At 50.1% G+C, this 25,808-nt stretch overlaps 1 protein-coding gene across 4 annotated transcripts in view; it reads right to left on the bottom strand.

Annotated features, from left to right (window-relative positions):
• Nucleotides 1-25,808, bottom strand: part of Pde9a (phosphodiesterase 9A) — a 91,715-nt gene that overhangs the window by 11,870 nt on the left and 54,037 nt on the right. For all 4 annotated transcript variants that reach the window (XM_052744508.1, XM_052744506.1, XM_052744507.1 and 1 more), the window contains exons 5-12: nucleotides 17,729-17,783; nucleotides 17,011-17,081; nucleotides 11,776-11,860; nucleotides 7,339-7,417; nucleotides 5,944-6,018; nucleotides 1,515-1,601; nucleotides 607-711; nucleotides 336-418 (exon numbers count right to left, since the gene is read on the bottom strand). In XM_052744508.1, coding sequence (XP_052600468.1) covers nucleotides 336-418; nucleotides 607-711; nucleotides 1,515-1,601; nucleotides 5,944-6,018; nucleotides 7,339-7,417; nucleotides 11,776-11,860; nucleotides 17,011-17,081; nucleotides 17,729-17,783 — 640 coding nt within the window. The remainder of the gene's footprint in view (nucleotides 1-335; nucleotides 419-606; nucleotides 712-1,514; nucleotides 1,602-5,943; nucleotides 6,019-7,338; nucleotides 7,418-11,775; nucleotides 11,861-17,010; nucleotides 17,082-17,728; nucleotides 17,784-25,808) is intronic.

The following is a 25,808-nucleotide window of genomic DNA, read 5'->3' as shown; positions in this document are numbered from 1 at the left end:
AAGTAGCCTGGAGAGGGAGTACCCTGGCAGAGAATGGCGTGGAGTCCCACGGTCCCCCGCCTCGGGGAGGGGGCAGGCTGGTGCTGCCAAGCACCTTTAGAGCCTGGGGCTGACACAAAGGGATTGTGGCTGCCTGTACAGTTTGGTAACCTTGGAGGTACCCTCCCGGGAAGGCCCAGGGCTCTGGATAAAGTCCAAAGCTGAGAACTGCATCCTGCAGGGTTAGGGGTCTAGGTAGGCAGCTCCATCTGAGAGCTATTGAAGGGTTAGCTGAGTTTCCCCTGAGAGAAGGGGCACTTTTCAAAGAAGAAACGAGAAAGAAACCCCAAACGTACGTGTTGTTGTACCCTGGGTGGTCCAGGTCATGGCAGATGGCTGCGGTCATCAGGACCAAGATGTCCATCTGGGAAAACTTCTCCTGGATTAGGTGAGAGTCAGGTGTCTGTCCTCCTCATGGGAGGGCAGGAGGGGTGGGGACAGACTGGGCTGTAGTGACAGGGGAGGACACAGTCCCTGCAGAGCTCGTAGGCCCCCTGGGCTGGGGGAGTGGAGGGCGCAGCCACTCCGCAGGGTTAGGGATGGAGGGTGGAGGCTGGCAGGACCCACCTGGAGGCCACAGAGCCAGACCATGCTGTACATCATCTGCGTCACACAGAAGCAGTGCCGGAAGTTGTGGAAAGGGTTGTTTCTGTAGTTGTCGTGCACGCAGAGCTGTGGGGGAGGAGAGGGTTAGCTCACGCCCCCTGCTCCCATAAGGCTTCCAGAGCTTTGCATGTTCAAGCCCAAGGCCCTCGGGTGTTCCCAAGTTCACCATCACAGAACAATGTGGCCCAGGAGCCCTGCAATGTCCCATCACTGTACAACTTAGGGGCAGGGACTAAAGTATCCCCCAGGTGTCTGCTGAGCCTCACTCGGATAGAAAGTTGGGAGTGGGGCAGGGATCATTCCAGGAGGGGCTCTAGGTTCCCAGGCCTATGGGACAATTAACAGGCTTTCAGTTCTTGATTCGCAATAGCGTTCTACCTCTTAGAAAAAGATCTGCTACTAAGCACCCAGGCCTACCCCCATATACATACAGCCACCCACACCATGCACAGCCCTGATGCACACGCTCTCACAAACTCCCAGAGACACGCTCTCACATCCACATGGCCACAGAGGCACACACTCTCACAACCACACACATTCTCACATGCACACTCCCAGAGACGCACACACATACATTTATACACTCATAGACATAACCACACACACTCATATCATCTCTCCTTACCCACACCGCCAGACACACCCCTGCTTTAGTGTGCTGCCTTGTGGGTCTCTCCCTGATGGTTATACCAGTTCCTCACCGCTCTGAGGGCATGGGAGGGCAGATGGGACAAAGGACCTCACAGACCTCCCCTGGTACAGACACCCACTCTGCAGAAGCCCACTGCCACTAGAAAATGCAGGGTAGGCTATTCCGGTGTGAGGGAGAAGAGGTGACAGGTCCGGATGTGGGCTCCGTCACTTACCAGCCACCTGCGGAGTGTGATGGGGTTGATGTTGAAGTCCCTGACCAGGCCGAGGTCATGATACATATGCTCTAAGCAGCTCAGCATCTGTGGGAACAGGGTCAGGGGTCAGAGGTCAGGGGTCAAGGGGAGCAGGCAGGCCCCGTGACCCTCTTTCCCATGCATTGTCCTGAACAGTGCCACGAGGGTGACTGGAGAAGGGTGGGACAGGTCAATTGTAGGATCACTTAGACAGGGTGGGGGTCTGTGACAGCCTGTATGCCTCCTGAGAGTGACGGAACAAGGTCAGAAAAGCTCATGAGCATTCCAGTCATGATACCAATCCTGTGTAGGGAGACAGGACTTCAAGGGGTGATACCAAAATGACCATAACCGGAGTAGAGTGTTAAGAGTTCAGAGGAAGTTCATCCACCGTGCATGTGGGAAGGGCTGTCACTGAGGGCCACCTCTTGCTTGCTCAAGGCTAGAGATGGGAAGGGCTGTGATGAGCTGGAGTTCGCTCCTCTTGTTGGGGCTGGAGATGCTTTTTCTAATGTCTTGATCTGGAGGGTGGACCTCTTGTCCGGACAAATCTGATTCCCAGGGATTCGGTCATCTGTGGACACTTGGTGTAGGGTGAGACAGATGTGGTGTTTAATTCTGCTGTCACCTTTTTTCAGGTCTCTGCAAACGTCTCCCAGAGTTTTGACACTAACTAAGCCCACGAGGAATAGCTAAGGAATCTAGATAAGGAATCTGTAACTAAGCCTGGCGAGAGAGGCTCTGCCTCTGGGAGAAGCAGGTCTCACGGAGACAGGAGATCTGCAATACAGAGAGGAATGGGACAGCCCTGTGGACACATGGCATGACCCCAGCAGAGAGCACTTCCCCTAGGCCACGCATCAGTGCCTGCCTGGTCCTGGGCACCAGTGTCCTGGTACCTGCACAGGGCAATGGTGGTCAGTGCTGTAGCCTGGCCTGTTTCCCTTGCATCCGGGCACCAAGTGGCAAGTCCATGTGAGGGACTGAATTGTGTCCCATCAACATAGAATGTAGAGGCTCCGCTGTAACACCCCCACCAACATGACCATATTGGGGACGGGGCTTTTACAGAGGCAACCAAGATAAATGTGGTCATCAGGAGGGGCACAATTCAATTTGACCATGACACTACTGTAGGGACAGATCAGGACACAGACACACAGAGATGACTGAGAGAAGATGCTAAGGGGACACTGAAGGAATGACCAACCCAAGACACCTTGACCTTGACCTGCTGGCTCCAGGACAATGAGACAATAATGCACTGCTGTGGTTGAAGCCGCCCAGTCTCTGGTGGTTTGACATGGCCGACTGTCCAAGGAAGTGTGTGCAGGCCACCAAGCCCCGTCTTTTTTGTTATGTAATATGTACGGGCTGGGAATGCTGTAGTTAAGGTGAAGTTTTGTGACTACAATATGTTAATTCTGTTGGGAGCAGAGAATTCTACAGTTATCACAAAGAGTTAATTTGGGAAACAGAAAACAGTCTCTAACCCAGACCTAGGGGGACTCAGGCTGTCACAGAGCGTCCCGAGAGCACGCTGGCCATGCACTCATCTTCCTTGAGAAACCAATGGCTTTGAAGATGACGGCCCTCAAGGGCGCTTCCTGCAGAGTGACAGGTGTTCTGGCCCTGGCTTTCGGATGGCTGGCTCCAAGGGTGCTGGCAGTCGCTACCCCTCCAGAGCTACCAGCCTTCCCACCTCCTGAATGCCAGCCCTCGGGCCCCTTGGGCTATAAGCCCCAAACCACTGTTTTGGCTCCAGAGGCCCAGACAGTGTTCTGAGCAACCCCGGAGAGATGAAATATTTGCTTGTAAAATCACAGTTGAGAGATGGAGAGAGCTGCCAGACACAACCATCTGCTGCCACTTCTGCGATGGACATGGTGGCTTCGGAGCAGTAGTGAAGGTCTGTTCCCTTGACAGTCCTCAACCCCAGCTGAGTACGTGCGTGCGTGAGTGAGCGGTGATGAGCACTGATCAAGAGGGGAGGACTTCCAAGGTGACAGCGGGTGGTCCTTCAGTGTGGCAGAGCAGCCACCTTACTGTCTGCAGCCTCAGGATGAATCCCCAAGGGACCAGAGGCACCGGAACAACGTGAGATCACATCCTGGATTAGGTTTGAGAGGAGCACTGGGCAGTGCCACTGCCCCCCACTGGAAAAGGAGGTGAGCCACCCACAGGGCCCTGATGCTCCTTGCCATCTCAGGCCTGGGTGGCTGCCCAGGTCCTCCGTGTGTGTTCAGTTACGCATCTTTGCCGTCCACACTTGAATTTTCCAGAGGCCAAGGCTCTTGATTTTGGACGTTTCTGGCTTACCACCTGAAGGCAGGGAGGAACCTCCCAAAGCATCCTGCTAGTCTCTCTGGCCAAAGCTCTGGGTAGTGGAAGATGTCACATGGCTGGGTCCAGCCATAAGAGCCACTCACCTTGCCCACTTGCCAGTCAGAGAGCGGCTGTGATCATGGTCTGTGATGGGCGGTGCTTCTATTATGGATGCATGAATTCTTCAGCCTTGGGGACAACCTTCACCTCCCACCACAGGTAGCGTTGTGCTCGGAGGCTCCACGGAGCGGGTAGCAGCGGTAGAAAATAACTCAAGAATTGGCTTCGATGCAGCTGCTCTCACTAGAGACTTTGGCTGGCTAAAGTCAGTGACTGGGCATTGGGACCGTCCCAGAAGCAGGGCTGGCCACCCCCTGGTGGGAGGATCCACGTTCTGAGCCTCCTCTTGTCCCTTTCTTTGTCAGGGTCTCGCTCTGCCCAGGCCCAGGAGGTAATCACCCGGACATGTCTCTTCAAGGCTTTGTCTCTGTTTCTGGTTATCTGTGCTCAGGGGACTGTGACCCCACACGGACCTGGGAGGGCTGCACATCTAAGGCACGGCCTGAACGTTTGATTTCTGCGTGCCAGCCCCGCCCCTCAGAGCTGGAGCGCAGAGCCCTGGGTAGCTGTACCTCTGGTGGTTTGTTGATGGGCCGCTCTTCCGGGTGAGCTGGGCTGGGGCCTGCTTTCCTGTTTTGTTGTTGTTGTTTGAGTGTGTATGTGCTGGGAGGTTGTATGTGTGGGGGCATGTGTGAGGGTGTGTGCATGTGCACGGGCGTGCATGAGTGTGGAAACCAGAGGTTGATATAGTATCTTTCTTTGTTTATTTTTTTGGGGCGGGGGGGGGGGCGGTGTTGAGACAGGATTTCTCTGTGTAACAACCCTGGCTGACCTGGAACTCACTCTGTAGACCAGACTGGTCTTGAAATCAGTGATTTGCCTGCCTCTGTCTCCCAAGTGCTGGGACTAAAGGCGTGTACCACAACCCAGTGATGGGGTATCTTTCTTGATTGCTATCCACCTTATAACTGAGGCAGGATCTATCATTTGAACACAGAGCTCACTAATTAGACTGACTAGTCTATCTAACTAGCCTTCTCTGGGCATCTCTGCCTCCCTTGTGCTGAGATCACAGGCAGTTGCCATGCCCACCAGACATTTACCAGACATTTACATGGATGCTGTACATCCAAACCCCAGTCCTTACTGTGTGCAGCAAGCTCCTTTAGCTACTGAGCATCTCCCAGCCTGGTCTCTGCTTTTCTGGCCAAAATTCCTCAGTCAAAGGACTTCTTAGGCTGGGAAGGGACATGCTGGAAGAGGTTTATTTGGGAAATGAGGGGACCCTCTTGTCTAAAGGCACAAAATCCCATTTGCTACATCTGACCTTGTTAAAGGGAACAGGGAACTTTTTTTTTTTTTTTTTTTGTCTATTTCCACAAGTCTGTGTTTGGAAAAGCTGGGAAGAGTCCTCAGGTTTTGGTGAGTTCTCCATGAGGAGGAGACTTATTCTTTCTCCATGTTGATAATTCTCAGCGAATGAGAAATTTTGAAGAAATATCTTCCTGTCAAAAGAGACTCCTATCTCTGCAAATCTTACATAGCCACTATCTTGTGTCCAGCTGCCTGGGGGCCTCTACTGGCCACTCTTCTCAGCAGGATACTCCTTAGGAGGCCCCTCTCTGCAGGAAATAACTCTTCCAAGCAGCAGCTCTGCCTCTGCGCAGCTCCATCTTCCCATGTCTCCTACAGATATAGGTGCACCCAGCCTGGGGCCCGGGTTCAGATGGTTGCCACAGGGGCACTTGGTGTCATCAGAAAGCCAAGGGTTGCTTTTTTTTTTTTTTTTCAGCTCAGGTAAATCCCCTTTGCCTTGGGCTCTGTCTCTTGTGTCCCTTTGAACACATCGAGTGTCATTTTGATTTAAATTCTGGGATTTTAATTCAGGGGTTGTTTAACTTAAAAAAAGAGACAGGAAAAAAAAATACACAGGAAGAATAGCTTGGACACAGTCCCCATTCAGGATTTACAGTCCTGAGCAACTGTCCCCAGTGACTGGAGAACCTGGAGGTCCCTCACCTACCTCATTGGGTTCCCAAAGCCAGACATCGAAGGTGGGCTTCCGTAGGGCTTCGATGGTCTCTGGGGAGAGCAGGTACTAGAAAGGATGGGAGTGGTATGTTAGCCAGACAGTGGGGCTTCTGTGAGTGAGAGCAGCTGTGGCAGAGGTCCGCGTGAGCACTTTCTCCATTCTCCAGTCCTCCTCACAGACAGCATACAGACTCAGGGCTGCCTTTCTCTGGAAACTGTCAAAGGACTCCCATCTGTAGTGGCCTGGGCTACTAGGGACTCCCAGTACCAGGGACTCCTAGGAACATTTGAGTGATAGCAATGTTCCCTCTATTTATCATGACGGTGATTTCATGACTACATGTGTCAAAGCTCACAGTGTTCAGAGTCTAAGACGAGCTCCGCATCTGTCAATCAGACCTCAACCGTCAAAGCTATATAAAGCGAAGAGAAGGGAAGTAAACCACTGGGTGTATGTTCAAATCCCTGCTGGGAAGCTCTGCTGGGTTTGTCTTGTGCGGAACCACCCCTGGAAAGTTAAGCCACACACTGGCTCATGAAGGCCTCAAGCCGAGGTTGGGTCCATTGGGCACTGAGGTTTAGGGTGAACTGTCAGAATCAAGGCCGATATTCTAGACTGCCATTCGGGTTAGCCTTCTTCATTTTTTAAGAAGGGACTGTTGTGAAGGCTGGCTCAGTTTTTCCAGGTCTGGGTTGTGTAATCCCTGGACAGGATCGCAAAAGATGTTGGACATATTTTCCCATGTGGAAAGAGGTTCATCTCCTGGATGATACTCAGTGCAAGGCTTGGACCGATGTGGAGCAAATCACTGCCTAGTGGGCACCAGGGACCTATGAGGGCTTCCAGGAGAACCTGTGGGTGGTCGGCCTAACCTTAATGCAGAAGTGCGAGCCAGGGTTTAAGCAGAGGCCATCGCTGAGAAGGTGGCGCTCTTTGTAGGCATCTGAAACAACTTAACTTCAGCTCATAGCTACTTGACTCACGGCTTGGCTGCTTTTAAAACACAGAAAACTTGTGCAAAGCTTTCCATAAAAACTCTGTGCTCTTCAGGGACAGGGGAGCCAGCGATGCCGATTTTTAAGAACCTTGTTAAAGTTCCTTAGTGGAATGTTTGTACACAGATGTCTTTTACCGTCAGTTGTGGGCTCGGGAGGGAGCCAGAAGGGCTATTACCTCCCCCGCTCTGGAATGGCTTCTCTAAACAAATGTCCAAGAGAAAAATATCCTGCCTAACAACTTTCCACCCTTCCTGCGCCCGTGACAGGAATAGAGAGGGGCTGTTATCACTGCGCAGAGTGAGGGGCCAGCTTGGGTTTCCATGTCCTGGGTCTGGGGGGGAGGGCGGCATAGAGCTAGAATTGTCCCTGGACCAGAAACCCGTCTCACCTTGGGATAAGTGGGGACATCGCGTCGAGGTGTCAACTTCTTGTTATCCAAAAAACTGTATTTACAGGGACAGTTGGTCCTGGAGGACAGAGGAAGAATTTAGTTACAGCCATGGGCTCTGGCTGGGAGGTGCCCCGTGTACTGCTCAGGGCAACAGAGCAAAGGGAACACCCAGCCCCAGCCCCAGGACCCTTAGCCTCAGCCCCGGACCTGCATAGCCCTAGCCCTGGAATGCACAGGCCCACCCCACTGGATTTGTCAAAGGAGTATCCGTCACGGAGGCTGTGAGATGCTTGGCTCTCAGTCTGCAAACAGGGGACACCCTGAAAGCCAGGTGATAATGCAGCCAGCGTTCACTTTCAGTTTATTTTATTAATTATAAATGTATTTATTGTTAATTTACAATTAATAAGCTTATAATTTAGAAATAAATTATAAACTTATTATAATCTATTAGTTTATTAGTTAAAAGATCTCTACAAAATCTTTTAAAATGGCACAAGTAAACTATTTTTTTTTCTTTACCTTTGCTTTCTTTCCCCTTTTTTTTGAAGATAGGATCTCACATAGCCCAGGCTGGCCTCAAACTTGCTATGTAACCAAGGATGACCTTGAACTTCTGAGCCCCCTGCTAGGATTAAAGAGGTGCCTTTGCATCCCTAGTTTATGTGGCGCTGGAGACGGAAGCCGGGGCTTCATGTGTATCAGGCAAGCGATCTACCAATTGAGCCGCATCCTACACACGTGTAGTAAACATTCTTATTCTCAAAGATTCAGCTGGGTGTGGTGGAACACGGCTGTGACGTCAGCGCCCAGGTGATGGGGTTGAAGGCTGACTCTTGTGTTTGCAGCCAGCCTGGGCTATAGATGGAGATCCTGACTTAAAACGAAGAAAACCCAACAAACACAGGAGAAAAACAAAAAGAAACCCTCAAGTCCTCACTCATCCACTTTCTCCCTAAGTCCCACACCCTGGAAGCCACTCTGAGAACAGTTTGGGGTGTCCTTTCAGAAGGTTTGGAGGTCCAGAAAGAGATGGCTAGACACCTGAGCTTTCCAATGGTACTTGGTGTTGGGTTAAGAAAAAGGGTGGGATTGTGGGAATGTATGGTTACAATTTAATCTACTTATCCTTTTCATAACATCACAAGTGAAAAAGATCACAAAACAGTCTTTTTAAGTTTTTTTGTTTTTTTCTTCTTCAAAACGAGTTGAACATACCCAGGAAAGCACCAGGGAGGGAGACTTCCCAACGGATCTAAACTGAAGGCATGCCTGCGTGTTGTCACTACCAGGGACCCCTGCTTGCCTCTATCTAGGTTGTCTGGAGTCTTCTGTGAGCCTGGGATGTTTCCAAGCCCAGAATCATAAATCTATCCCTTTTGAAACGCAGCCTTTGGTTGTCTCCCTCCCAGAAACTATCAGGTTGTTGTGATGGTCGCTGTACCAAACATAGATTTAATTCATTTATAACAGAAGGAACCAATCAATAGTCCAGTGAAGCCATTCCACTGCTGCCCTGTCTATACACCACCCTCTCCGATTTCAGATCAGTCTAGTTCTTGGCTGTGTAGGGTACATTGTTTCCCTCAGCCTCGTTTGTATAAATATTCGCACATGCAGGCTGTTCTGTCTCTCTCTGTCTCTCTCTGTGTATGTGTGTGTGTTCCCTCCTGCCCCGCCCCTCCCGCTGCTGCCCCCTCTTCCCAGCCTGGACCATATGGAAGCCCTCACCAGGCATGATGCTGACTGCTGGAATCTGGCCCCTTCCTTGAGGGACAGGCCAGGATGCTGGGTGCTTGCTGACCCGGCCTCGGCCAGCCACTTCTCACTCTGGGCCTGGTTGCCACAGGAACCAGCATCCTCCAGCTGGCTGAACAACTGGCATAGTGCCTCTTCTTTTTCTTCTGTTTGCAGCTTATTTTTGCCTCATTTCCTGGGCTTCCCATCCTCCCCTCCCCTGGGGCTCAGTTCATGGTCAAGGCCGTTTGTTTGGGACAAAGGCAGAGATTACAGACCCCAAGTCTCAGTCACCATCCCATGCTTCTGCATTACCCCACCCTGGCATTACTTCCTACTTCTTCCCTCCTTGCATGGTGCTGTGCCAGAGACCACGGTAACCACATTCCCCAGTAGGACTGGCTTCTGCCCTGAATGTGACCTGGACATCGGAATTCTTCCCTTTCAGGTTAACAGAGGAACCTGAGGCGGGGAGGTCTAAGGAGAAGACATTCTGCCCAGGGCACTAGCAGGCTGTGTGTGTGCCCCTGATGCCCCCAGATAGGTTCTGGTGGATTCAGACCTATCAGGGTGTGTTCACAAGTGGACTAATGTCAGGCTGTTCTTCAGGCTCATGGGTGTAGAGCTATCTGCCCCCCTTCCCCCCGTCTCCTATTCTTTCTGCTCCCTAAGAAAGGCAAGAATGTGGCACTTGTACCCCTCAAGGGTACCTGTCTTCACAATCCAGGGGAGGCTGCACAGCCTCATGGGGAGGGCTTGATTTCTGGGTGTGCATCTGTACTTAAAATGGACTCCTTCCACCAACAAGACAGAAGGGCAGCACGCACACCACTCTCTCCATTCTGCACCCTGAACACTAAAGCCCTGGGTTCGGTAGGAAGCGGCTGCAGGTGCCTGAGCCAGTACCAGGCATGACTAGACCACAGCCCAGTGCTCCGCATCTGTTTGCTCACATGGAGACGAAGCCCGAGCATTTCACCCACTTGTGGAGACTGAAGCATCCTACCGACCCGTCTCTCCCTTACAAGGACTGCTTCCAGCACGGTCTGCAGAGAATGCCACCTCTGCAAGCCCGCTGGGACACTGGAGGGCTCTGGCTTACGTCTCTGTGAGCTCCCAGCTGCGGGGTACAGGGGTACACGTGTCACTGAGTTAAGCCAAAGACCCACTACAGGCAGGCTGGCAGAGCTGCTGATGAGGGCTGGCACAGAGGCCACTTGCCCCTACCTGGTCCTGGGAGCCATGCCTTTTAGGGTGATAACAGGCTGAGTGAGGCCTCGGGTCAGAGGCTGTCCAGTGTCAGCTTTCTATCTGTCCCCATCTGACCCTGGGGTCTTCTTAGAGGCCACACATAAGGGACTCTCTTGACCCCTGAAGAGCTACTTTCACAAAGACAATGAGGGCAAACTGTTCCCTCAGTTTCCCAGAGCTGCAAAATTCTTTGCCCTGCCTTCACCCAAATCCAACAGAACTAGAGATCCCTAGCTCTACACCAGCTGGCCAGTCCATGTGACATTGAATGTGCCATGGTCCCCATAGGACGCCATGGGCTACCTCTCTTCCCTGTGCTGTGCCCTCCCTGAGACAACCAGGCTGGCCACCACGGTGGGACTTCATGGGAACCACCAGCTTTCCCTGTACCTCCTACCTGCAGGCAAGAGCCACACCCTGCCCTCAGCAGGCAGCCTGGCTTTGTTGAAGTCAGGCAGTGGTCTCCAGTAGAGGTTGGGATTCTAAGACAACTGAGGTCATTTGTTCGGGTCTGGTCCTTGCTCAGGAGGTTGCCCTACAGCCGTGCACTCCGGCTTTAGTGGACAGTCCTGCTGACCAACCATCCAGGAGGATGTCTGCTTGGATTATTGGTCACTGGCCTCTGAGGATATCACCTCTGACGGGCTGTGTGATCCAAGTTCATGATAATGGGAATACTCACTGTGCTACTCTGCCGGAGGGGGCTCCCCATGGGAACTGGGAGACCTGGTGATGAAAACTGGGTGCTTGTTCCCTATAAACTTTTGTCTTCTTACTGGTATCTTTAAAAATAGCTAATAGCTGGGTATGGTAGCATATGACTTTAATCCCAGCATTCGGGAGTCCCAAGACAATCAGAACTAAACAAATAAATAACAACAACAACAACAACAAAAACCCAAAACAAAATAACAAAAAAACAGACATCATCAACTTCCTTCAAGTGTCCCCACACAGCTCTGGAGGAGAGTTATTTCCCTCTCATGTGCGGACATTTTCCAGCTCGCACCTGCCACAAAACCCCTTTTTAAGTAAACATAGGGGGCTGGAAAGATGGCTTAGCAGTTATGAGCACTTACTGCTCTTGCAGAGGACCTGGGTTCTATTCCCAGCACCCACATGGCAGCTCACAACTGCCTGTAACTCTAGTTCCAGAGGATCTGACACCTTCTTTTGGTCACCATGGGCACCAGACATGCAAATGGTGCCCAGACACGCACATGCAGGCAAACACCCATACATGTAAAATAAAAAAAATTTTAAAAAACAAGACAAAACACTTAAAGAAAATGAGTCCAGTAGCGTTGATACAACAGGCTTCCTCCAGCTTGTGTCAACCGTGTTGGAAGCAGAACAGCCAAGTCACATTAGCTTTTCCCCATCCCACGGTTTCCACACAGAGCCCTCCCGAGGCCCAGCCGCTGCAGGGTCCGGGCACAGACTCACCTGCTGTTTCTGGCTGCCAGCTCCTCTCGCATCTTTTTAATGTCACTCTTGCATTTTTCAATCTCCACCACTTTAAGTCCTTCCACTGGTGACAAAGAGACACAGAGGGGGGTCATCAGAAGCAATCGCAGAGATCTAGCGAGGCTGGTAGCTGAGGATCCCAGTCACGGCAGAGGCCTCCACACCTTCCCATGCTGCGGATATGTGCGGTGCCCTCACCTCCCCACCAGTCAAGGAACCAACAGGCAACGTCAAGGAGGAGCAGGGGGGAGACTCAGTCACAGTCTCCGGGTTCCCAGCTAACTGGAGAGTGTTTCTGCCAACTAGCTACTAGCTAAGACGTTCCCTCGGAAATGCTGCCGGAAGCTGACTTCTTAACGAAGAAAAGAAATGATGCTTGTTACTTTATGACCACATGTCAGCTTTTGGCCAAATGACAGGGCCCACAGTATTAGTATATGCCCTTTGTCACGGAGCTGGGCTCCGAATAGCGACTAAAAACACAGCATGACCCTTTCTAAAGGAAAAACAGCAATTCCGGGAGTTGGCGGGTTCCTAACAATGCCTCCCACCCAAGAGGAGGAGCTGCAGCTGGGGTGCATGTGTGCAGGCTGCCTGGTATGACCCGGGCACTTTCTGGGCTTTCCAGAACTTTCCCAGGTAGTAGTCAAGCTGGGATAGGGCTCCATAGGGACACTGCCTCTTCTGCATAAAGGAACACAATCAGCTCTGGTCCCAGTGGCTTGCTTCTGGGCCAGAGAAACTTCTGCCCCTCCCAAAGAAGGCTGGTAGGAGGCTGTGCAGACCAAAATGAAGGCCTCGGGTGTCAGTGGCTGGGTTCAGGGCGGTGGAAGCCTGGGGACAGGTCCAGGGAGCAGCTGTGGGGGTGGTGAGGCATGAAGAGGCTGGGCATGTTTGCTCACACACTCAGTTACCCCGCCTTTGGAGTGAGGTTCTTCACACTTTTTTGCAACACTGGTAACCCAAAGAAGTTGTTGAAAGCCACGGGGCATTCTTCTGAGGACAGGTGCCAGGCACCCCTGGGGTTCCCTAGCCATGAGTTCAATGTGGCCGCTGTGGCCTTGTGTAGACCTCCTGGTTACATTTTTGCAGGCTGAAGGCGTTCCTCTAGAACATGGACGGAACACGTGGTAAATCAACAACCACAGCAAGGTGCAGCTCAATCTCAGGTGATACATGGAAGGCAGAACATGGTGGAAAGTAAATAGATCCAAGGAGAAATGCTTCATGGTTCCATTTGCCATGTGGGTTTGAGACAAAGCTGTCCTGTGTAACACAGACTAGCTCAAATGGGCCATCCTCCTGTCTTGGTGTGTACATAGCTGGGATTATATGACCTACACCGGATACTCTCCAGTTCGTCACAGACCCCATTCCAGTGCCTCCTCCACCAGCACATCATGGAGAAGGAAGCCTATCCCCAGGGGGCGGGGCTCTGTACTGAGAGGCCTTCACAGACAATGGCCGGAGGCTGCTGGACTCACGGCCTGACCCAAGTTTCACCCATTAGGGCCCCCTTGTCCTCTCTCAAGCTTGACATACAGACAGGTAGGCACAAACACCCCAAGCTAAAGTAGAGGTCCCCCTGAACCATTTAACCTTGCAGGGCTCTGAAGGCACAATCAACATGGACCTTTTGACAAGCTGGCATGCAGAGTTAACTTGCTTTGAAACCTTGGGAAGTGCATGTGGACTTTGGAAGGGATTTCTAAAAACATTATGTGTAGGAATGTTTTGCCTACACGGTGTCTATGTCCCACCTAAGTGCAGTGCCTGAGCAGGCCAGAAGAGGACGCTGGATCCCCCTGGAACTGGAGTTAAAGATAGTTGTGAGCTGCCATGTGGGTGGGTGCTGGAAATCGAACCCAGGTCCTTGGGAATTACAGCCAGCGTTCTTAACCACTGAGCCATCTCTCCAGCTCCGACTTCAGAAGGGGTTTCTGTGGGCTTCTGTACCTCATTGTCTTCCAACGAAAAGATTTAAGAATGACTTCCTAAGAGAGATGGTGGCCCCATGGAAAAGGGCCAGAGCGACAGCTAAGGCAGTTTTCATCTTCTTCCACAGTAAGAACCCACAGAATCTGGGGTCGGGCGGGGGGGGGGGGGGGCATGCTCTCTCCTGGCTGCAAAACCAAGGCTCCCCACTCAAAGGCAGGGAGCAGAGAGCTGCTTTTCAATGCTTTTTCCTGGGGCTGCTCTGAAGGTTTGCCTCAGGCACACTTCCTGAGTGACAGGTTTGGTTCGGTTCAGTATGGAAATTCTGGATTGTTTGCATGCCTTGTACCCAACTCTGCCCCTGGGGGTCAGCTCTGGCTGTGGCCCACACTGGTGTTTAGGTCTTGGTTCAGGTCCAGGGCATGGGTACAAAGGGTGGATGGAGTAGGGCCGCCCTGAACCACCCCCTAACCCCCAGCACACCAGGAAGGAAGTGGATAGCTCCGGTGAGGACAGGAGGTGAGGGCCCCCGCCGTTCCATGGTTATGAAATCACCTTTGACCCACCAGTAATCCCAGACTCCTTAAAGGCTAAACATTTACACAGAAAGGGAGAAAAGCTCTGGAAGTCACGGAGCAGAAACGTGTATTTGGTTTCAGGTCGAAGAGCAAGCAGGAAATTCCACTCATGACAAGGTCAGCGCAGAGTGGGGTGTACAGGTGGCCACACTAGCTGGAGGTCCCTTACCCTGGGACATAGATAAGAGCTAATGACAGCCAGATGAAGCTGCATGTGCACACATGCCCATGACTGTGTCTGTCCACGTCTTTATGTACGTGTTTGCGCATGGTTGTGTGTCTATATGGAGCAGTGACTGGGGCTGTGTTCCTGGCAGCCTTCTCAGCCACACAGGGTCAGGACCGTTTGGGCTGGACAATTCCCTTGTGTCCTGCTCAGGATGGAGGTCACCCCGTCTCCCCGGTTTGCATCTTCAGAATGAGGCACTAAGGAGCTGTATCTGAGTTTCTCTGAAACTCCAAGTCTCTGGGCATCAGCATGGGTGACATTTCTGGCTTCTGGAGACTAGGAAGTGGTCGGCTAGGAGGGCCAGGGACGGATGAGCCCAGAGCCAGCTGGGTTTGAATGGCAGAGAGCCTATGCATACAAGGCCACTCCTGGAGGTACAAGAAGACTCGGGGAGGCCAGGAAGTGAGACCTACAGTTAGGGACCTGGGACCGAAGAGGCATCAGAAGAGGAGGATGGTACGAGATTGAGTGGAGGATAGGGAGGCACCTGCTGTGTGTGGCAGTCGTAAGCCAAATGGTGACTGTGGCTTTTTGTATCTGTTGGTGTGGATGGTGCCCTGGCAGCAAACTCCTTCCATGGTCCGTGACTAAAGCCCTTCAATATGTTCCGAGAGTCCAATACTCCGCACATCTTGGCAGGAGACTAAGCTGGTCTCCCATGACAAAGACTGGAACAATGAATGCTCAGCGTGGTAGGCTGACGTGTGTCTTGCAGAGCACATGTCCACATCCTAAACCCTGGATCCTGTGACGGCCGCTTGATTTAGACGAAAGATCTTTGGCAGACATTAGAGAGAGAACTTGAGATGGGACTATCCTTGATTCAAATAGAGGTGTCTTTACAAGAAACGGACGGGTTACTCTGAGATATGGTAGTCGGAAGGAGGGAACCACACGAAGACAGAGGCAGGCTGTGGCCATGGAGTAGTCCCAGCCAGGGAGCGGGAAGGCTGGCTGGTAACTACTGACTACCAGAGTCAGCCTAGAACTGACTCGTCCTCGGAACCCAGAGGAGCCAGCCCTGCTCACACTTTCTGAGCCAGGGCTTCCAGCTTCCAGAAGGCACTGCTGTGGAACTTTGCTGAGGCGGCCACAGGACTACCCACTCTCCTACTCCTTCAGGGAGGCTTTGGACCAGCTCCACGCAGGCTTTGAACCTGGTGCCAGTGGCGGCAATGGCAGTGGGATAGTGGGGATCCAAATGAGAGAGACGTCAGAGGGGTGACAGAGAGACCAGTAGTTCCAAGGGATGGTGACGGTGGGGGCAGTGTCATGAAGCATCACACCCTACAGGGGAGTGGTGGGCTCCCCAAGACCTCCAGAAAAAAACAACAACCCTCTTCTGTTCAGAGCAGCCACGGTGGCAAGAAGCAGCTCCAGGGAGCTGCCCCACCCCCACCTGCAGACAGGTGTGCAGGAGGAAGACATCTCCCTAAGGGAAGGTGGCAAGGACTCCAGACCTGGTTTATTTTGTTTTGTTGTCTCGTTTGCTGAATGAACTGGAGTGGTCACTAACTGCTCTGTGGCTCCTCAACATCCTAGGCAAGACAAGACCGTCCCGAGGACTGAAAGACCAGTTGACTTGGGAAAAGCCATCGCACTTTGAGAAGGACACACGAGACGATGGGAACATGTTTCGGCTTATTCCAGGGAGCCAGGTCTTGCGTGATAGAAATTTTTTCTTGAAAAATGAGAAGCAATTAAAAAAAAAAAAAAAAGAGACATCCACTCAATCTTCCAAGCAGAATCTGCCACGTCTTCTTCTTTGGGGATGCTTGTCTCTTAATGGCTTCCTGCTTGGATTTTGTTTACCCAGCCCAAGTTAATAAATTAGGTGCCCACGTATTGCCAGGCTGGGCCTGACAGTGACGGAGAGCTTGGCTGTGGAGCTGAGAGGGTGGAATGTGGGATCTGCAGGCCTGTGGAATGTAAGCATCGATCCTTTCATGGATCCCTCCTTCACTACAGATAAGATGACTCGAGGCTGGTTCCCTCCCCAAATCTGGCTTTGTGGAAACCGAATGGAGACTGGACTTGACACTCACACACAGGCTGGGTTTCCTTTAGCAGTGGCTAAAACCTGAGATCCAGACGTCATCTATGTCACAGATTCCACACTCTGCAGAAGCAAGCTGCACAGAGGCGTGAAGAGAGGATCGGCCCCCCCCCCCCCCCCATGCAGAGAGGCACAGAGCTGGAGCCCTGGCAGAGGTTCTGCTGGGCCAGACGGAGGCCATTTGGGTTTTTTCCTTTGCGTTCTGTGCACAGACAAAGCTTTGTACAAGCTGCACTTCATAGAAATGTGTGCTTAGATCTGTCCTTGTCCGGTCTTTGTCAAAATCAAAGCGGCACACAGAGAAAGGACGCGTCTAACCTCAGCACTAACCTGCTCGCTAGTCTAAGCGGCTAATTCTGACAGAGGTTAAAAGGCACAAGCAGAAAGAAAGGAAGGAAAAAAACAACTCCACTCACGTTCCACCCGTTTCTCCAGCACGGCCAGGTGATTTGCAACTTCTGCTTTCAACTCGTTGATCTTAAACGCTCTGGGGGGGAAAACGTGGGGAGAAAAGATAAAACATGACCCAGATCAGCAAACCTGTGTGGGTCCCTGCCTGAGGTGAGGTCTCTAAGGGGGCTGGAGAGGGGACCAAGACAGCAGGAGGTGCTTTTAAAGAAGAATACTGTCCCTGGGTGTTCTTGATTCTGGTATCTTTACTACTCTGTACTGGGTTCTCTGTACAGACTTAAGGTGGGTTGACCCAAGCATGCACCCTGCCCTGCCCAGCACAGACAGGTATGGGGTACTGCCCTGCTCCCTGGTGGCTCAAAAGTGGCCTAAGATACCATACAGAAATCACTTTGAGAAACTGATCATTTTGACATGGAATTAGTAGGGTGTTGGTGAATGAAAAGGAAGCCCCCCACCCACACAGCATCTCAGTGGGAAACACTCGTTTGTAAAGGGGTGTCATGCAGGTGAATCCAAGTCTTGGAAGAACGGAGTTGGGGGGTTGGATTCATCACCCCCAGAACTCATCACCTACAAGCAGTCGCTGGGCATGGTTTTGGGGAGAAGAAGAAGGTTTGCTAGAATGTGCCGGGCTAGGCTAGCTACAGAAGTTAGAGGGCTGGCTATGGCCAGGCCCAGCTCCCACCAGCCTGGAAAGTGGGTACACAGGGGATACGGTACCTGGAGAACTGCTCTGCCACCTGGGCCAGCACACCCTGGATGAGTTCTTCTCTCTCTACAAACCAAAGCAGAGAGAGCGATGCAGTACAGGCTGGGAGGAAGGACGTGGAGGCAGGCAGGTCACACGATCCCTGTGTGAGCTGCGGGTGTTGCCGTGAAGGATGCTTGGCCTCTCAGTCACGGGGAGCAGGGCCTCCCATCTGCTGCCTGCTCTTACTGGTCCCTTGTCAATGGCCCAGGCTGACGCTCTTGGGGTACCACCACAGCTAGATAAGGCAGGCTGGCCCAGGGGCTCTAAATATGGATGGCTTTCTCTTAGTGCTCATTTTATGGGGACAATTACTATGACATAGTGGGGTCAATGCACTGCTGGAGTGAAAACAAAGTGTTCTCAGGATGGGCCTGCAGAGAGGAAGCAGGCTGGGTGGAGCAGACCTGGCCTCTTGCTGCCTGCCCTGTAAAACTGGGTTGGGTGTCTGCTTTTACAAGGTCCAGGTCCCAAGCTGATCATAACTTGCCTCCTTCTTATTTCCTGACCAGCCCAATGCTGAGACTTATGGGAAGGTGCAGATGGCCATGCCACTGTCCTCTGTGCTCTTGGGAAAGGGGAGACCTTCTTGGTCCCACTTAACCATTCATTCATGACCCCAAACTCAGAGACCCTATAAAGGAATTCATAGACTCTTCTACATTGGCTTGGTGCTTAACTCGCCCCAGCAACCAGAACAAAGCAAACCAAACCAAGAGAGCCAAGAAAATACTTCAGTGATTTAGTCCGGCGATGGAACTCAAAAGCTAAACATGTCCCTATATTTCCATCCAGTGCCTGCTTTCTGGTCAATGGTCAGGAACACACACAAAGAATGTGTACCACAGCATCATTTAACAGGGTGAGAATCAGCACAGCCTGTCCATATGTGGTGCTTAGCATGCACATGGAGGTCCGAGGACTGTTTGCGGGAGTCAGGCCTCTCATCCCATTGTGCGGATTTGGGGGACCAAACTCAGGTCACCAGGATTGGCAGCAAGCACCCTTAACTGCTGAGCCATCTTGTGGGCCTCAGGATTTGTTAAATTAAATATGATGAATCTGTATTATAGACTCACATTCTACTACTGGTAATAATTTCAGCTCAGCACACCTTTAAATCCCAGCATGTGGGAGGGTGGGGCGGGAGTTAGAGAAGATGGGGCGGGAAGAACAAGTTCAAAGTCAGATTTAAACTGCACAATGAGATCCTGTCTAAACTGGAAAAAAGAAGAATCCTTTAAAAATGTTCATGTCTGGGAGGCAGAGGCAGGAGGATGACCAGCAAATACACGACAAGCCAGCCAGAGTTAAGTAGCAAGATCCTAACTTCAAAACCAAAACGAAGCAAAAACCAAGCAGAAAAGTTAACATCTGTTGTTAGCTGTAAAAAGCGGTTTTTGAGAGGCTAAAGAAATCTTTCGGAGGTTAAGAACACTGGCTGCTCTTGCAGAGGACCGGGGTTTGACTCCCAGCACCCACATGGAGGCTCACAGCCAACCATCCATAACTGCAGTCCCAGGGTACCCAATGCCCCTTCTGACCTCTATGGGTATCAGGTATGCACATGGCACACAGCCATATGTTCAAGTCAAACACGCGTACTCATAAAATAAATAAATCTAAAAGACTTTTTCTAAACGGTGTTTCAAAGAATAACTTAGAATGATCCCATTTTTCAAACATGTTGGGAGGAAACCTTTGGGAACACTAATAGCAGTTATCTTTTGCTTCTAAGATTACATTTTCCTATTTTTGCTTCCTCAGAAAAATCTTCATTTTCTACCATGAACATATATTTTTAAAAGATGTATTTATTATGTATACAGTGTTCTGTCGCATGTATGTGAGGGCACCAGGTCTCTCTATGGATGGTTGTGAGCCACCATGTGGTTGCTGGGAATTGAACTCGGGGCCTATGGGAGAGCAGCTGGTGCTCTTAACCACTGAGTTATCTTTCCAGCCCCCTCACCCCACCCCATGAACATATTTTAATTTTGTAATGAGAAAAAAAAGTTGTTCCCCCCCCCCTTACATCTTGGTCACTTGTATTCACTTGTACTCAGCCCAAGAAACAGAACATTGCTGGTACCCCAGAAGTCTCCTTGGCCTCCCTTAACCCCTTTTCCTCCACAGGCCATCTAAGCAGATGCCAGCTCACAGGCTTCCAGCTTCACAGGAATGCAGGTGTGCTGGGTGTGCCCTCCAGTGTCTAGCTCCTGCCATAGTCTACAGATAAAACTGGGTCCCAGTGGTATCTATACCATGGACCTGTGATGCCAGGATACTGTTATCAGGCTAATGCCACTAAAACTTCAGAAGTAGCAATGCAGTTCATCACCGGTGTGAGTACCATTTCAAGCAGCACGTGGCTAGCTGGCACCGTACTGGCACAGGCAGATGGCACGCAGGTCACTTAAGGAAGTTCTGCAGTTGGGACTGGGCAGTGCAGCCCACTGTGGGAGCCCAGGAAGATGTGTTCAAGTTCAGACACAGCACTCCATCTCTCTGCTTCTTCAGCAACAGGCTGCTTTAACAGTCCTTCCTACGGATGTTCAACGTGGCAGGGACATCTCTCTGCTCTTCAACAACAGTCCTTCCTACGGATGTTCAACGCGGCAGGGACAGTAGCCTGGTCCAGCCCACTTCAGGCATCTCTGCTCCTTCCTCCTTTTCTTTTGGCAGGATTTTGCTACGTAGCCTAGGCTGGCCTCTAACTTGGGTTATCTTTATGCTTCAAGCCTCCCACATGCCTACCCCCTTCCTTCCTTCCTTTTTTTCTTTTCCTTTCCTCTCTCTTTCCTAAAATATACTTGTTAGTGTTTATTCACTGTACACAATAAAAAGAAAAAAAAACAATAGAAAAGAATGAATTTGAATCAATCTCTTAAACCCTTCATGCTTCACTACCTGTAGAAAACCCTTCTGGTGTCACGTGACCTTACACTCACTGTAAGGTCACTGGGAGTGTGGCTGTTCACACAGGCAAGTTCAGTCACCCCAACCCAGCTTCCAGTTGTCTGCTTCCCACCCGCTCAGGTGTCAGTCCAGATGTCTGCCTTAACCCACTTCCTCCTGGTGACCACCTCCCTACGGACAGCTCGACCCAGCCTACCTGACTCACCCTCCCGTCCCCACACCCTGCACACACTGTGCAGACCTGTGCCACAGTAACCATTTCACCATTGTCGTGACCTTACAGAACCGTGTCTGCTAGCCTTAACTCACCAATTAAAACTGCCCGCCCCCCCGAACCTCATGGGGTAATTCTCAGGACATAATAAAGGCATTAACCTGCAGGTCATCTTCTGTCTTTGTCCTTGTGTTCCTGGCCTGTCCGTGTGGCCTGCAGGCCGCCTGTCTATCCCCAGACCTATAAGTAATGACATCTTTATTTCAAGCTTGTGTCTCCTAATCACTCAAAGGGTGCACTCTACCTAAGACCCTGAACTATAACACTTTCCAGTAAGTGGGTAGAGCTAACCTGTGGCTGCCTGGCTTCACATCCTGGAAGAGGAAAAGTCACTTTTCATGGTACGTCTTAGACCAATTCAATGTGTCAGTCACAGACGAGTCACAGTTGAGTGGCTTGTGGGTCTAAGGACCGAAGGCCTGCACCTCCCAGGGAAAGACATGGCCTCCACTGGTGGGGCCTCAGGGAGCTTTCAGCTTGGGGCAGTGTGGTCTTAGATTACTTATCGTGAGATCTCTAGAAAAAGTAACAGTTTGGATTAACTCAAGTTGCTAATCTCTAAGTATTCATATAAATTCAGAAGTCATCAAACAATCAATATTGTATGTGTGTGTATGTGTGAGTACACATGTGTGAGTGTGAGTATATATGTGTGTGTATGAGTGTGTGAGAGTGTGTGTGAGTATACGTGTATGTATGTATGTGTGTGTTGAGTGTGTGAGAGTGTGTATATGAGTGTATGTGTGTGAATGCATGTATGTGTGTATAAGTGTATGTGTGAGTGTGCATATGTGTGTGAGAGAATGTGTGTGAATGAATGTATGTGTGTACGGGTGTGTGTGTTTGTGTGGATATATGTGTGAGTGTATGTGTGTGTGAGAATGTGTGTGAGTGCATGTGTGTATGAGTGTGTGTGTGTATATGTGTGTTAGTGTGTGTGTGTGTGTGTGTGCATCCACATGAATGCCACGCTACACCTGTGTAGATTAGAAGACAACATGCAGAAGTTAGTTCTTGCCTTCTACTACGTGGGTCCTGGGATTCAAACTCCGGTGGCCGGCTGGCAGCAAGTGCTCTTACCTGCTGAGCCATCTCCCTGACCCACTCTTCACATTTCTAACCAATTCCTGAGCAAAAGAGGAAGCTTCAAGAAAAACAAATAAATAAAAAGATGTTGAATTTCATGAAAATGGAAACACCACACTTCAAAGTTCTGCTGTGGGACATGGCCACAGTAAGGTCGAGAAAGGAATGGAGTCCTGCACGCTGTGAGAGGGAAAACCCAGCACGGTAACCCAGGACCCCACTGTGCGGACTCAGACAAAGCAAAGCCACAGCTGAAGGACAGGCAAGAGCAGGAAACAAAAGCAAAGAGAGGAGAAAGCAGTGGGGTAGAAAGCAAACCACACAGAAAAATTCATAAAAGACCGAGCTCTTCATAAAGGCCAACAAACCGACAGACTTCCAGCAAGATTGACAACAAGTAAGTAAAGAAGTAAGCAAATAAATCAAGACAGGTTACCAGCGACAGAGGATACTGCCACCAGGGACGGAAGAGCTATCACCCAGTCCTACAGACACCAGGGACGGAAGAGCTATCACCCCAGCCTCTACAGACACCAGGGACGAAAGAGCTATTGCTGTGGGATGGTCTGTATGTCAAGTGTGTTGCTGATTGGCCAGTAAATAAATCACTGATTGGCCAGTGGCTAGGCAGGAAGTATAGGCAGGACAAGGAGGAGAATAAAGTTGGGAAGTAGAAGGCTGAGTCAGAGAGACACTGCCAGCCGCCACGATGACAAACAGCATGCGAAGATGCTGGTAAGCCACGAGCCATGTGGCAAGGTATAGATTTATAGAAATGGATTAATTTAAGCTGTAAGAACAGTTAGCAAGAAGCCTGCCACGGCCATACAGTTTGTAAGCAATATAAGCCTCTGTGTTTACTTGGTCGGGTCTGAGCGGCTGTGGGACTGGCAGGTGATAGAGATTTGTCCTGACTGTGGGCCATGCAGGAAAACTCTAGCTACAAGCTATCACCCAGCTTCTATAGACATGGGGCCCACGAGGCACCTGAAATGACTCCCACCTACAGATCTGACAACTTTGAGAAAGTAGACCAATTCCTGAAAAAACGAAACCACAACTCATCCTGGATGAAGTTATTTGGACAGCTTGTAACTATAAAGGAAAGTGGGTTTAAAATTTAACCTCACCCCCAGAAATCTCCGGGCCAGCATGGTTTCCCTGCAGAATTCAATCAAGTAGTTTTAAAATTCACACAGTTCTAAATATCTCTTCCTGAAAACAGAAGAGGAGGGAACACTTCTCTATCATTTTATAAAGAGTCTGATACCAAATCCACAAAGGCAACAGCAACAGAGACCGCCATAGCCTATGCCCTCCATGAATACAGACACAAACTCAGTAAGAAAAAAAATTTAAAAGTACACCCAGCAGTATAGAAAAGAGAACAATATATTATGGTCAAATGAGATTTCTCCAGGGATGTAAGTTTGGTCCAATGTTTAAAAACCAATCAATGGCCTTTAATCCCAGCACTCGGGAGGCAGAGCCAGGCGGATCTCTGTGAGTTCGAGGCCAGCCTGGGCTACCAAGTGAGTTCCAGGAAAAGGCGCAAAGCTACACAGAAAAACCCTGTCTTGAAAAACCAAAAAACAAAACAAAACAAAACAAAACAAAAAAAACAACAACAACAAAAAACCCCAATCAATGAATGTAATCTACTTACACTGGAAGCATATAGAAGAAAAATCCCATGATCCTGTTAATGAAGTCACAGAAACCATCTGACAAAAATCAATACACACTGAAGATGAAATTCTCATATAAACAGAAATAGGGAGGAACGGCTTTAAGTTGATTTTTTAAAAAATCATTAACAGGGGCTGGAGAGATGGCTCAGCAGTTAAAAGCACTGGCTGTTCTTCCAAAGGATGTGGGTTTGATTCCCATATGGTGGCTCACAACCATCTGTAACTTTAGTTCCATGGGATCCAATGCCCTCTTCTGGCCTTGGTGGGTACTGCATACACATGGTGCATATATGTGCATGCAGCTACAACACCCTTATACACAAAATGAAAAGCAATTATAAAAGCATTCACAAAACTCTTCAGCTACAGGTGCGACAGGGCAGGATAGACTTCTCGTTGACACAATGCTGTAAGTTTAAGCTAGTGCAATAAGGCAAGAATAAGAAATAAAAGGACATAGATCAGAAAGGAAGAGATAAATCAGCAGCCCTGCTTATGGCAAGACTGTCCATACAGAATAGTCCAAGGAATCTACAAATAAACACCTCTCCTAGAGCTAACAAGTGAATTAATAAAGTCATAAGAAACACAGACAATATTAATAATATATAATAATCATATTAAAAATACAATACCATTGATAGTCACTCAGAAAAGCCCCATGACTCGGATATAAACCTAACAAAAATATATGCAGATTTTGTATGCTCAAAGCTCCAACATGTTACTGAAAAAAGTATATAAAGAAATAATAAGTAACTCATGCTGGTGACTTAGTGAATTGGGCACAGTGACGATGCCAGTTCACCCTAAACGGTATACAGGTTTAAGGACATTCCTGTCCAATCTCTCCTTTTTTCTTTTTGGTTTTTCGAGACAGAGTTTCTCTGTGGACCAGGCTGGCCTTGAACTCACAGAGATCTGCCTGGCTCTGCCTCCCGAGTGCTGGGATTAAAGGCGTGCCACAGTCTCTTTTGTAGACATAGACAAGATTATGTGTGAATAAGATCAAGATATATTTTATGAAAAGTTTAAAAAAATAATGATTGTAAATATAAATAAATCATGCCACCCCGCAAAAAGAGACAAGCTGCAGCTCAGGAGGGAATGTTTGCTAACGGTGTACCTGACAATGATTGGAATATAGTGTGTGTGAAAAGCTGTCAAAACTCGGCAGCAGAAAACAGGCAAGAGGTGACACATGGCTGTGTGCAGATGGGTGTGAGCGTGGGAACTCTCGGGCATCCACAGTCACTAGGAAACGCAAATCAAAATGCTTATCCTAAGATCAAAAAGACTGACCATGCCCAGGGCTGGGGAGGACTAACCCTGGGTCCCTCGTGCCCATGGAGATGGACAGTAGCTGACCTTCCAGGCACGAGGAGCAAAGTTCAGGTTCCCATCATCACCTGTGTGCCAATGACTGGAAATGGTCTCAGCCTGGAAACAAGCCAGGCACCCTCTAGCGTGAATGGACAGACTAACTGTGTCATCCAGTGACAGGGAGCGCAATGCAGCCATAAAAAGAACTACTTCTATAGGAACGACCTGGATGGACCAAGAGTTCTGGTGCTGAGCAGAGCAGTTAATCCCCCAAATTACTTGTATGATTGCATTTATTCAATGTTCCAAGTGACAACGCTAGAAATCTGATGATCTCAGATTAGTGATGGATGAGGGTCAAGGAGGGGTGAGTTGAGAAGGGAAGTGATTACCACAGGGCAGCAGGTAGGATGGAGGACAACGAGTGGTGTGCACCTGAGCGGGCCAGAGTCCACACTGGCTGGGTCACTGGGCTGCAGTTACGTAAGCTGCCTCTCCATTTGTTCTCAGGAGTGTCTGGATCTGAACTGACCTCCCAGCCAGTTCAGAACAGAATAAAAAAACAAGGAAGGGCGGGAGAGTTGGCTCAGGGAGAAAGGGCACGCGATGGTCGGGGATTTGGTTCCCAGCACCACACGGCCGCTCACTACAGTAACACCAGTTCCGGGAGAATCTGAGGCCCTCTTCTGGCCTTCTTGGGCAGAAGGCACACGTGTGGCACATAGATAGACATGCAGGTGACAGTCATACACATAACAT

Source organism: Peromyscus californicus, unplaced genomic scaffold (assembly GCF_007827085.1).
Source record: "Peromyscus californicus insignis strain IS unplaced genomic scaffold, ASM782708v3 Scaffold_19__1_contigs__length_69161282, whole genome shotgun sequence".
Lineage (NCBI taxonomy): Eukaryota > Metazoa > Chordata > Mammalia > Rodentia > Cricetidae > Peromyscus > Peromyscus californicus.
This window is presented reverse-complemented; position numbering and strand designations above follow the sequence as displayed.